The sequence below is a fragment of the Micropterus salmoides genome, unplaced genomic scaffold, assembly GCF_014851395.1.
Source record: "Micropterus salmoides isolate LMB-PRFRI ecotype aquatic unplaced genomic scaffold, ASM1485139v1 Ms_hic_scaffold_1, whole genome shotgun sequence".
Classification (NCBI taxonomy): Eukaryota; Metazoa; Chordata; class Actinopteri; order Centrarchiformes; family Centrarchidae; genus Micropterus; species Micropterus salmoides.
Genome location: NW_024040040.1, coordinates 38839037 through 38851279, shown reverse-complemented (window position 1 = coordinate 38851279; position 12243 = coordinate 38839037). Strand labels below are relative to the sequence as shown.

The window sequence follows — 12243 nt, the reverse complement described above, 5'->3', positions numbered from 1 at the left end:
ATTGAGGTGCCCCCATCTCTGCTCTCTGCAGCGACAAATTCCTCTTTGAAAACTGTTTTCATCCTCCTCAGCAGGCAATTTGAACATCACACTAACTGTTACTGAAGTTGGTATGCATCTATTTTACATTCCAGTAGGATATTATACTAGTCAATTATATTAAATGATGGATTAAAGCAAGTTATATAAATTTAATTTTCTTGCACAATTATTAATTAATTTAAGACAGAAAACACACTTTCTTTATAACACCTTTTATTAATAGTTCTATAATATTCTATTTCACATTGTTTATTTTTCCTGGTTTAGGCCTATGTCAGTCCTAAGGGAATTTGAAATAATAAAAGATAGCCTAACTCATTTTACCAGTGTAATTTATTCAAATTAGCATTATTAAACCAGGAAACTTACAATCACTTGAGAAAAAAAACGTTCCTTCACTCAGTTCCTCGGGGGGAAAAGTTTTGACATAAATAATTATCTAAAAACCTAATAACTCATAAACACAGGTGAAAGTATACACAGGGCGACATTCATTAAACACTACACCGAGTGCAAATAATCAAAACAGGGTCTCCTGAAATATACACGACCTTGTTTTGAAAATCATCCTTTTTTGTGGTACTTTTTTCTCCCCCCATTTTTACACAATATGTACAGTTTTCTTTCACACAGTCACGTCATTAGAGACACATCTCGGATCTCAGCTTTGCTCGCATGTCCTGGAGTCAGACTCAGCGGAAGTGTGTGTGTGTGTGTGTGTGTGTGTGTGTGTGTGTGTGGGGGTCGCAGCAAAATGTACAGAAATGTGGCGCTGACACAGGTGGAAACAACCTCAAATAACTCCGGTTTGATTCGGAGATTTAAAATAGATATATACAGTGGTGTTGCTGAGTGTGACTGGTGGGCAGGCGAGCAGATGAGAGGAGGCAGGCGTGCAGAGAAGGCTATGGAAGGTCTATGGACAGTTTTCCTTTGGTTCGGGGTTTGGGGGGTGTGGCTCCTCCAACTCGCTTTTATTATAGTCGCAGACTGGCTCAGCCCACATCAATGCATACAGATTAAGCAGTGTTAATGTTGAGCACTCCAGTTGTCCACATTTGAAGTAGCACAAGAATCCTTTCTAAAAGTCGGGGTTCCCCTGCGGTTCTTCGGCTTTCTGTGCGTGTGTGTGTGTGTGTGTGTGTTTGAAACGACAGATCCTTATAGCATAAAAGTGGGCTATACTGTTACTGAAAGTATAAAAGGAAAAGTGCTGAATGCCCCTGTGAGTACTACTACAAAATTAATATTATATATTTATTATATTACTGAATTCTTATAACTGATGCTTTCAATTGGCATGTTATTGTTGGTTGAGGTGAATTTAATTTTTTCTTTTACAAACTTCAATTAGCTAATTTGTGACTGACAAATAAATGTAGTGGAGTAAAAAGTACAATATTTCTGTCTGAAATTTAGTTTAGTAGAAGTATAAAGTGGCATCAAATGGAAATACTGGAGTACAAGTACCTCAAATTTGTACCTGAGTAAATGTACTTTGTTACATTCCTCCACTGGCACTGGGTGTACTTAGTATTTTTTGTGTATGCACGTGGCACACTGCCTTATGAGCGCTTTAAAAAAACTATGATAATGTACTTGATTTATATAATTGATGTAATTTACTCTCAAAATTTTTAATCTATAGTCAGAAACCTGTTTTTCAACTATGTTTAAATATTGTATTTTTTTATGAAAGTGAAAAACTTGAAGTTACTGGACTGTCTCTCAGAAAGGTGTGTGTGTGTATGGAGTGTAAAAAAATGCTACAATATCTGTAATTACCAGACACACACACACAAACACACATCTTTTTTTAGCCAGTGCTCTTTTGAATTTGGTCGTGCTATTTTGTTGGGGAAACATGAGGTAACAGGGATGTTTGAACAAGGGGACATCAGGACATCAGGCTCCAGAGGTATGAATGGGTTTTTTGGAACGGGGAGGGGGTGTCATGGAATGGGACGTAAGCCCGGGACGGGGAGGCCTAGAGCTGGTGTTGAGTGTTCAGCACACCTCCTTCCCTGTGGCTCCGTTGGGCAGGATGTTAAGCTGGGTAAGCTGAGCCGAGTGTTCCTTGGCCTTGAGGCGCAGCGCTGCGATGCTGGAGGCTCTGCGGTCTGCTGAGGAAGAGGGGCCGGAGGAAGAAGAGGAAGGGTCGGGAAGGACGGGGCCCGTGTGAGAAGGGTTCTCTACAGGAGGGGCAGGCTGACGTAGGAGCGCTGCAGCGGTGGAAGCACTGGTCAGGGGACCCATACTGGAGAACAGCCTGAAAGAAGACAGACATTTAACAATCTGCAGCATTTAGGGACGCCACACATGTTATTCAAGTTTAAATTAATAGTGTATTTTTCAACTGGCTCTTTGCTCACTACACCAGAGAGCAGTGCCGACCATATATGCTGTCAGCACTGCTATATATGTATATGATAGAAATGCTGTCTACCTGTTAATTAATATTTTCGACATCTCTCCAATGTATTTTATTTCCTCTTAGTTTCTTCAGTTTGGCTGCAGTTGTGTTAAACCTCCTAAATAGATTTATATAATCTATTACATGCTTACAGCTCTAATATAAAAGCTAACAGAGACCACAAGGTTTAAAATGCTGTATAATAGAGAGGACAAAAGCAAATGAGAAGCTAATTGTGGCATATGGAGTGTGCGTCGTCACCCACCCTCACAGCTTGTCTTGCAGGATCACACATTTGGTTAATTTATTAAGGCATTTGACAGAGTGATTACACACCACTGTGAATGGTTAACAGTATAACATATTGGTAATTAGACACTGAGATAAACAGTAATGCAGTGTGACTGAGGATCACTGTCTCAGCCATTAGAGTTGCATGTGTTGGGAATTTTTAAGCTTGGTGCTGCTGTGCATTTTGCCTTACAGTGATGTGCTTGAATTCAAAATTATAGTAATTTCCTGTGAAATACAGGGATGAATGTGGTGTCCTGCAGGTACAGACATTGGTGGTTTCTGGTGAAAATAAGTGTAAAGAACCAATAACAGGTCCAAGGGAGGTATGTGCGTGCAGCCTACCTGCCAAAAGTAGGCCCAATGAAGGCAGGGTGGCGAAACATGGCAGCCGTACCCAGGAAAGTGCCCAGGCCGAGTGGGGTGGCCAGGGGTGGAGCGGAGCCATTGTGGGGTGGCGGGGCCAGGCCCGGGAAGGCAGCGGCTGCTGCTGCAGCCGCTGTCCAGGCGGACTCAAGGGCAGGGTGGGGGTGATGTGGGAAGGGCCCTCCCTCCAGGTAGTGGCTGAGAGGGTGGCCCGCTGCCAGGGGGCCTGGGAACGGCAGGCCTGACGGGTGGGCCTGCACCCCGGCCTTTTCACGCTTCCTCCACTTGGCCCTGCGGTTCTGAAACCACACCTGAGGGCAGACAGAAAATGAGGGAGAAATGAATATGAGCAGACATGGCAGTTATTTAATTTTCAAGGAAGGTTCTAGGAAAATAGATGTGGCTTATAAAGGTGTTTAAAATAATAAAAACAGCTGAATCAACATATAAATAGGCCAATATGCTCTTCTCTAAAGGACAAGAGGAGGGGATGCTCTGTTGGAGACAAGTCACACATGCTCTCTCCTGCTATAAATAATTAACACTATAACTCCCAGTCCTACTTATATCACTGCACTGTTTCATTGTAATTAACGTGACTAGCCTCTATTGAAAGTTGTGTCAGTGTAGTCTAATGGTTGTCTAGTTCCGGTGGTGGCCAATAGGCGGAAAGTCAGCGGTAATTACATGCAAGGTAAACCCTGCCGCTCACGGTCGCTTAAATCTACTTTCTGTCTAATTAAACCCCCTCGTCCCCGTCGACAGGGTTTCAGGGTGGGGAGAGATAATTAAGAGCGGTGTTAACAAAAGATCTAGAAAATTGCCTCTGAACTGGCTCCGATAACAATCAATGCGCTTTAAATTAAATTCTTAGGCGATGTAGAACAAGTGACTTCCACCCAAGAGAGTATTTAACTTTCCCACGCAGCCACTGTTGCCCAGTTTGCACTGCAGAAGCACGGGGCGCCCAGAATGAGCAAAATGTCAACATGAGGAGAGGGATTGAACCAGCGAGCTTGAGCGACAGGCACACACACATACACACACACACATTATTCCCAGAGGGCTGTTTAGCATTACACAGCCCCTCGGGAATTTATGAGTTTTTATCACCTCCTGATGGCGCCCGTTAAGTGATTTGTTCACCTACGGCCCCTAAAGAGACATCTGTTGTTTTACCGTCGGCCATAACCTCCCGGAGCTTCCACCGTGTTTGAACTGTCTCTCTGGTTATGAGCCCGGGCTTTCGACATGCAAGCCACGCTTTCAGTGGAAGGCGGAGAAGAGAGAGAGAGAGAGAGGGAGGGATGGGAGGGATGGAGAGAGTGCGTTGAGGGAGGGGAGGGGGGCAAACACCTTTAATGGTCTCTCATTCGCTCCCAAGTGCAAAGCATCGGATCAATGCAGGTCTATTGCAATCACATAATGGGAAATCAAATAGCATTATCCCTCCCCTCTTTCTCTGCACCCCCCTCCCTTATTCTCACATCTTTTGACTCACGCACACACATGTCGGCCTCGCCCCCTCTCTGTCCCCTCTGATGGGAATCCAAACACCATCTCATCCCGGGAATATAGACAGTGTTTGCTCCTGCACTAAGTGAGCTTTTTATGAATCGCCAGCGTCGGCTTAATTGCCACTAAAACGTCCCTCGTTCGCGTGTAATAACATTCAATAACAGGAAAGACCTTCCCTGCGCGGCGACTGGGGCCATTTAACACATTTTTACTGTAATAAATTACTGCCTCAAATTGGCCCATAATCGCTGATCCTCAATCAGTGACGCATATCACCGGTTATTATCCAGCACTGCGCACCAGGGACATTTATATAGAGGACATAAAACATTAGAGGGTGCTTTTCCCCCTATTTGATTTACAAGCCACAGGCTTCTCTTTTCAGATAAAGATAAACAGAGAGCCACTTACTTGAACACGGGCCTCGGTGAGATCCAGACGCATTGCGAGCTCTTCTCTGAAAAGAATATTTAAAAAAAAAAAAATTGAGAAGGAGGAAAGGCAGAGAGACAGAAAGAAAAGATTCAAGGTTACAGGCCGCCGTTTGGTAGCAACGGAGAATTGCTGTTTTGTCCCCTCCTGTTGTTCACTGTCAACAATAGACGACGAAAAATAGCCTTGATTTTTCCCCCTCTCTCTCTCCTCCTGGCATGGGCTGCAGAAAGACGCTATAGCCATATTCTATTTTCCCTGTCACGGATGGGTAGAAATAGGCCTAGTGATTGTTAGATTTTCCTTAGCACAGACCTGTCACTGTAACAACATAATGGTTGAAATAATGACACCTAAACTAGCCTGCCACAAAGCAATTGACGCTCCCTTCAGCTGCAAGATGGGCTTGCAGTGTAAATTAGACCTACAAGTCGCCTTAAAGGTAATCGATTAGAAAATATGAATAATCCCAATGGACGGGGGGGGGGGGGGGGGGGTCGAAAATGTAGGTAATTGTGTCTTGTGGTGTCAGAAAAGCTTCAATTTTCAAATTTCGGATGTCGCAATAATTTATTTAGTATAGGTGACTTTATTTTGTTTTGTGGACCTGCTACATAAAATCCCAATAATGTTATTTTCTGAAACATTTCTAGCAGCACAAACTCCTCAGAAAATGCATATAAAACACTCACTGTGTGCGCGTGCGTGTGTGTGTACGGCCCTTGGGCTTGAGGTTAGGCCTTGAGGTGTTTTTTTTTTTGCCACACTGTGTTCAGTATCACGTCCAGCAGGTAACATGATCTGCAGCGGTTAATTATTCCTCCTGACAATAACACCGCTGTCATCAAAGGGAGAGGATCCAGGTAACAAAACGTCCCCATTGTTAGCACTAACAGGCCTGTTGTGATCGCTTATGCAAGGCACGGGTTCGGTGTTTTATGGGGTGTGATCCGCACACTGGTCCAGTTAAACACGCTTGGCATTACTGGGACTGTTACTGGAAAATGTTATGGGGTCGGGGAGTGTTTATTTAGAAATAAATTAATAAAGCAATTAATTATCAGGTTCATCCGCGGAATTGTGTTAGAACGCGTTGCACGTTTCATGCATTTCTTGGATTTTATTTGATCTATGCTAACAATTTAAATAATTATATCTATTATTATTATTGTTGTTGTTGCTATTATTATTATAAGACACAATTATTGTAGTCTAGTGTAATTCTAGACGTTTTAAATGCATGTAAATAAAAAATCCTAGGCCTTCGATTTGTCGTTATAAAACGGTCCTGCAGAATTATTATAGCCAAATAATAACAATATAGGGCTAATCATAATGATTATTTATTTTAGACACATTTTTTATTTATTTTAGAGCGAAGTTTTCCAGACTTAAAAGTTAAAAAAAAATGGATTAGAATTTTTCTACCTGGTGAAGACGTCGGGGTAGTGTGTCTTCTGGAAAGCCCTCTCCAGCTCCTCCAGCTGGTAACTTGTGAAGGTAGTCCTGTATCTTCTCTGCTTCCGCTTCAGCATCCCTTCCTCCGAGTCACTGCCCGCCGACAGACACACGCTGTCCTCCCCGTCCCTCACGTCCCCATCCCCGGCGTTCAAGCTCTCCCTCTCCTCGTCCTTCGGGGACAGAGCGGCCGCGTCCCCGCAGCTCTCCTCCTTCCCCGCGTCCTCCTCGAACTTCAACGGGCCGAGCTCTACCAGTCCCAGGCTGCCGTCCTCCGAGCCCTCCCCGGGGCTCTGGTCGCCCTCTCCCCGGCTCAGTGACGCGTTCTCCCGGTAGGATTTGCTGCGGCTGATGCTCACCTGCGGCGCCTGGCTGATTTTCAGGCTGTCGCTTGCTTGCTCCAGGAGGAGCCGCTCCCTGTCCAGCGTCTCCGCGTGGTCGTGGATGTATTTCCCCCCGGGTCCGTACAGCCGGCGGAGCTTGGGTGGCAGGTGCATGTCAGCGCTGAGAGAAAGGGGGTCTTTCGTTGGCCCTGAGAAGGAAGCGTGTGAAAAATGTCAAAATAACGAATAGCCTAACACAATGGCATTGAACTGGCTAAGCTAAGCAAACCTTTCCCTGTAAGTAAAGTTTAACACTTTTTGTAGGCCTGTAAAAAATTCTTGTCTCTGAAACGTTTATTAGTCAGCCGTTATGAAAACAAGATTGACCGTGGGGCCTAAATCATGTTGATGCATGAAAAGCAACTCTTCTTGACGCATTAACTGAGACTTTGAGCATACAACTAGCTCAGTTGTTACACCTGTATAGCCTACATTGCTCCCAAAATAACCAATGTAGACTCTCTTTTTGATTTCAGCTTAAAGGAAACTTACTGTCAGCCGTCTTGTCGAGCTCCCCTCTGCCGGGCAGACCTGTCAAACTTTGCGCCCCTATCAGTCTGACCTTACAGGGACTCCGGCGGCCCAGAATGCTGTCTATGCAGTAAGAGGAGAGCAGCGTCGGGGATTTACTGCTCTTCCTCTCTGCCCGGTCGTGGATATCTTCCTCAAACTGACCGCTCATGTCGACGTTTCGGTTCGTCTACTTTCGGTAACGCCAGTCAGTCTCCCGCTCTCTCCCTCACTCTCTCTCGCGCGCGGTGTCCGGTGCTCCCTTCTTCTTTCCTCTCAGACCGGTGTATCTGTTTGAACCGGGGCCGACTCCTCCTCCTCCTCTCTCTCTCTCTCTCTCTCTCTCTCTCTCTCTCTCTCTCTATTTCTCCCTCTCTCTGCTCTTTCGCTCCTGTGTCACCCTCTCAGCTAATGACAGACAGCGGTTTAACTGCCTGGCGCTGCGCTCCGGTGTGCCAGGCGCTTCTCCGCTCCGCGCGCTCGCTCAGCATAGGCTACACGTGTAGGATGTTCCTGGGCGCCTGATTGGCTCGTATGTGTGTATGTGGTGAGAGAGACAGCGCGGAGCTGCTTTATATATATACGATTAAAGTTAATTTGAGGGGAAAGGCAACAAAACCCGACACGGAGTGCCTTTTCCTCCGTGGAACGAACTCAGCAGAGAAAGCTGCTGAAGCAAAGCTCCTGCGGTTTGTTTGTTTGTTTGTTTTCTGGACCGTGTAACGTTAAAAACGTTGATTTGTTTTTGTTTTTTCTTAAACGGAATTATTTGATCATGTAAATATGTGGTAGACGTGTGCAACTGAGTACATAACATCAGTGAAGTGCAATAATAATGTAGACAAAAGGTACACACGCAATAATCAGCACAGGGACTGGTCAGGAAAGAGCAGGCCTTTATTACACAAGATCACAACACGCTTATTTTTCATGGTAAGCGTTTTGATATGTCACTGTCGGAAAAGCACATGTGTAAATAATAAAAATGAATTCCATTTAGCTGCTTCCGTTTCAGGGTCCTTGTAGGCTACATTTAAATACAACAGAGCCATCTTAACGTTATCAGTAACACCTGTGCTTTTCCTGCTATGAGAAGTCATAATGCCTGCTATTCTTTACCTAGTGGTCCTGCACACATGTAGTCTACAGACCAGTTTATTGCACTGTTACGTTATTATTATCATACATGAATACAGGACAATATTAACAGATATATATCAATTAAGAATTGCTTTCAATTAGCACTTCTTAATTGATGTAGGGCTAGTAACCCCTTTTAAAAATGACCACCCTTAAGGAGCCCAATATTTATATAGCCTAGGCCTATAGCCTATATGGACACACTATTATTTTATGTTGTTCATATTAGGCTGCTTTAAAATTATCACACAATAATAATAATAATAATAAAGATTAAATACAATGTAATTATGCGTGCTAATTAAACAGGGAATAGGCCTTTGTTATTTTGTGATGATTTTTGGATAGTCTCAATTACTCACTAGTACATTTATAGGGCCTAGCTACATATTTTTCTTTTTTTCAGGCCACTGTCTCTTGAATCCCTGTGCCAAGATGGAAAAGAAATCTGGCACAGAGTTTGCGTTCAACCTCAGACAGCACCTGCCACAGCCATGTCAGAGATTGAGTCACAGAAATAGAAATATCAACATTGGGATCAGATTTTTTTTTTTTGCCAAAACTGTTCCAGGTTGCAGCGTTTGAAAAATAGTGTGTTTTGACAGCAGAAAAAGAAGCATTAATATGATTAATATCTGTCTATATCAATCCATTTACCCATCCATCCATCAATCCATCCATTTTTTTTCTTGCTCTCCCCCTCTCCCTCCCTCCCCTTCCAATTGGCTGCTCTCTGCTGGAGTTGTGAATTGACTTCAAAAGTGAGGGTGGCGCGACGGTGATGAGACGCCGCACGGGGAGCCGGGATGGCACGCAGGGACTCCGCTGTGGAGAGGGGGAGAGATGGAGAGATGGATCGAGAATGTAATTTTAAATGAAAGTCTATTTAACCCGCTGTGAATGGCATGACCCTTATCCTCGCCTCAGAGCCCATCACTGTTAAAAGGATCATTTTCAGAATTCAATCCAAAAACTTCAGCAAGCTGCAATTTACTCTCTCTCTCCCTCCCTGTCCCTCTCTCTCTCCCTCCCCTCCGTTATGTATCTGCCCGGGCTAAAGCATCGCAGCAAACGAAAAATAACAATAAAATATATGTCCAGACAATTGCACAAGTTACTCTTTTTTTCTTTTATCTATTTTTAAGCGATAGATTTATGACCTTTTTGTGATTGAAACTGGAATGAGAGCGCCATTGATCTGTTTAGTTAAGGCGCAGGCCGCGCTTTATAGATTTAGTGGAGGAATACTCAACTATCTCAGTTTTCAACTTTTTATTTTATTTAACAGGCTCACAAAAATATAACCAACACGGACAGTATGAAATGTATCTGCAGAAATAGCACTTAAGTAGAAAAAACATGCTTTTTCTATGAACCAATGTAGCACATCTCCTGTGTGATGAATTATGTTCACGTTGTCAGACAGTACAAAGTCAGTGCAGCATGTTGTTGTCTTCCGCATTAATAAAACATGCTGCACTCTAATAGTAGGCTATTATAAGCAGATGCACACTGTCACCACACGGATGGTGTCAGATTCAACCCATCCGCAACTTTTTTGTGGTGTCACAAACTTCCGAGCTTGTTTATTTGCACGCAAATCAATGTAATGAGTGTAATAACAATATAAAATGGTATGCCTTTTCCTGCGCGGTCACAAACAGACGTGCGTAATACAGACGGGTATTTACAGTCGCTCTGTAATTTGGGGGCCACAATTTGATTCATTTATCCGCACACTGTTATTAACCCTGTGGAAAAAGAGATGTCAGCCGCCATTTCAGCCAGCAGGACATCCGCGCTTTGTTTAAATGCACTAATTACGCGCGTACATTAGAGAGGGACGGAATAGTCAGAGCGCAATTTCTACATTTTAAATTTTCCGTCTATTTGACGTGCAGGTGAAGAGATGGTGGAGAGAGGCCGCCTTCCGTTTCAGCACCACTTCCCCTGTATTTTACATTGCACCCCGACTTGATGATATCCCAGGGGAAACACCAGGTTGCATGCTTATGTTCGTTTAAAGCTCACATGCTGACGCGGTGCCATTGTGTGTTAGACACTAAAAGCCCACAGGTCTTTCTGACGCACCTTTGCCATTCATTTTAAACATATGCAAGTCAGAAGGAGGATCTGTGTATTTAAAGCATGCTAAGAACACATATAGCTGCTGAATGTTAACACCTTTCTCTTAGATGCTGCCTCGTCTCCCTTGCAGCCCATGTCTCGTGCTCTCCAGTGAATGCCATGCCATGGCAGTGATACTGTCCATCATTTCGGACCAGCACCTGCTTTGCCCTTACAGGTCATTCAACTGGCGCCATCTACTGAACGGAATAGCGAACTGCTCTGACGGGTAAGATCCAGTTAATACAATGTAAAGACATACTCACACACTTAAAAAATAAATTAAAATTTGTGTGCATGATCGTTGGGAATGAAGTCATTTATTCAAAGTTGACCCCATCTACCTGTAGAAGACAGGTATCATATTTGCACATGCCAGGACAGGCCTATTTTGCTATCATAACTTGTTATCCCACAAGTGTTATCCCTATGCAACACGTGTAAATACTGTTCCCTAACATGCACTAACTGGCTCGTGGCCTTGGTGACGACGACTCATCCTCCATCCTCCCATCCATCCCCTGCGCTCTGACATAATTGGACACTTGCTCTGCTTGAGAGGCCGAGCAGGAAAAGACGGAAAGGAGGGAGAGAGAGGGGGGGGGGAGAGGAAAGAGAGAGTGTGTGTTGGGAGGGTTGGGAGGCTTTTAAGGCGCGCGTAAGCAAAGTTAATTAGCGGTTATTAACAGCTCGCATAATGAGAGCGAGAGGGAGTCAATTTAATGACTTTGTTAGCACGAGTTCAGAGCGACAGGCGATGATCGAAACAACAAAGGCGAGCGCGCACACAGCCATCATCCGTAATTTCCAGCGGTAATGCGGTCTGATCAGAAACAAAGGGTTCTAATTTCGTTCAACTGACTCGATAATTTGTCCTTATGTAAGGAAAATAATTAATGACTTAATGCTTCAACAGAAGTAGCTTTCTTTGGGGGGATTTCGCATGCCTCCTTTGCTAGAGAAGGTCGTAAGGAAATCAATTTCCAGGCCTATAATTATTTACATCATGAATTTAAAACGCGGACGTGTGCCTTTGCTCGCGATTAGTGTGCAGACAAGTGAGAGTCTATTAGGAGAGGGGGAAGGAGTTTCCAAATCTTCTCCCCTCTAACAAATTGTGTGTGGCAACAAATGAGCCACTTGTCATAATGTAGCATTGCGGATTTGCTGTCAGAACAAAGAAAAATGCAGCAGATTTTGAAAGAAATATAGGGTTTGAAAGCCACACACAAACTAGAACCAAACCTAAAGATACATTCAGATCACTCATCAGACCAGGTTTGGGTAACCGAAATCACCTTGGAGATCATCCGAAATGATGGCCTGTACCTGTTCCCGACAATGTACCAGGTTATTGTGGCGACTGCGTTGCAAAATTGTCCGAGGCGTGCGCGTCTTTACGCTTGATTTCATCATTCCACAGATGGATTGAGTTGGAGGAAAGACGTGAGCGCTATTATCGATTGAGAGAACATGAGCCGCCTGCGGGCCACTCTTGGATTCATGGCAGGTGGATAGGTCACCCACACGAGAGTGGCAATTTCGCGGCCTCCATTGTCTCCA

At 44.2% G+C, this 12243-nt stretch overlaps 1 protein-coding gene across 1 annotated transcript; it reads right to left on the bottom strand.

Moving 5' to 3' along the window:
- Positions 1-238: 238 nt before the first annotated feature.
- On the bottom strand, positions 239-7758 carry arxa (aristaless related homeobox a). Its single transcript, XM_038726821.1, has 5 exons — positions 7396-7758; positions 6491-7052; positions 5042-5087; positions 3092-3423; positions 239-2311 (listed from the first exon to the last, which is right to left on the bottom strand). The coding sequence occupies exons 1-5, from the start codon at positions 7583-7585 to the stop codon at positions 2050-2052; spliced, it is 1392 nt and encodes a 463-aa protein (XP_038582749.1). The 5' UTR covers positions 7586-7758; the 3' UTR covers positions 239-2049.
- Positions 7759-12243: the final 4485 nt, after the last annotated feature.

Bases quoted from the DNA above. Each gene is read 5' to 3' on its own strand.
- arxa (XM_038726821.1), bottom strand. From the start codon at position 7,585: ATGAGCGGTCAGTTTGAGGAAGATATCCACGACCGGGCAGAGAGGAAG. The intron at 7,053-7,395 runs GTAAGTTTCCTT...CTTCCTTCTCAG, and splicing joins GCTCGACAAGACGGCTGACA to GGCCAACGAAAGACCCCCTT. The intron at 5,088-6,490 runs GTAGAAAAATTC...TATTCTTTTCAG, and splicing joins TACCCCGACGTCTTCACCAG to AGAAGAGCTCGCAATGCGTC.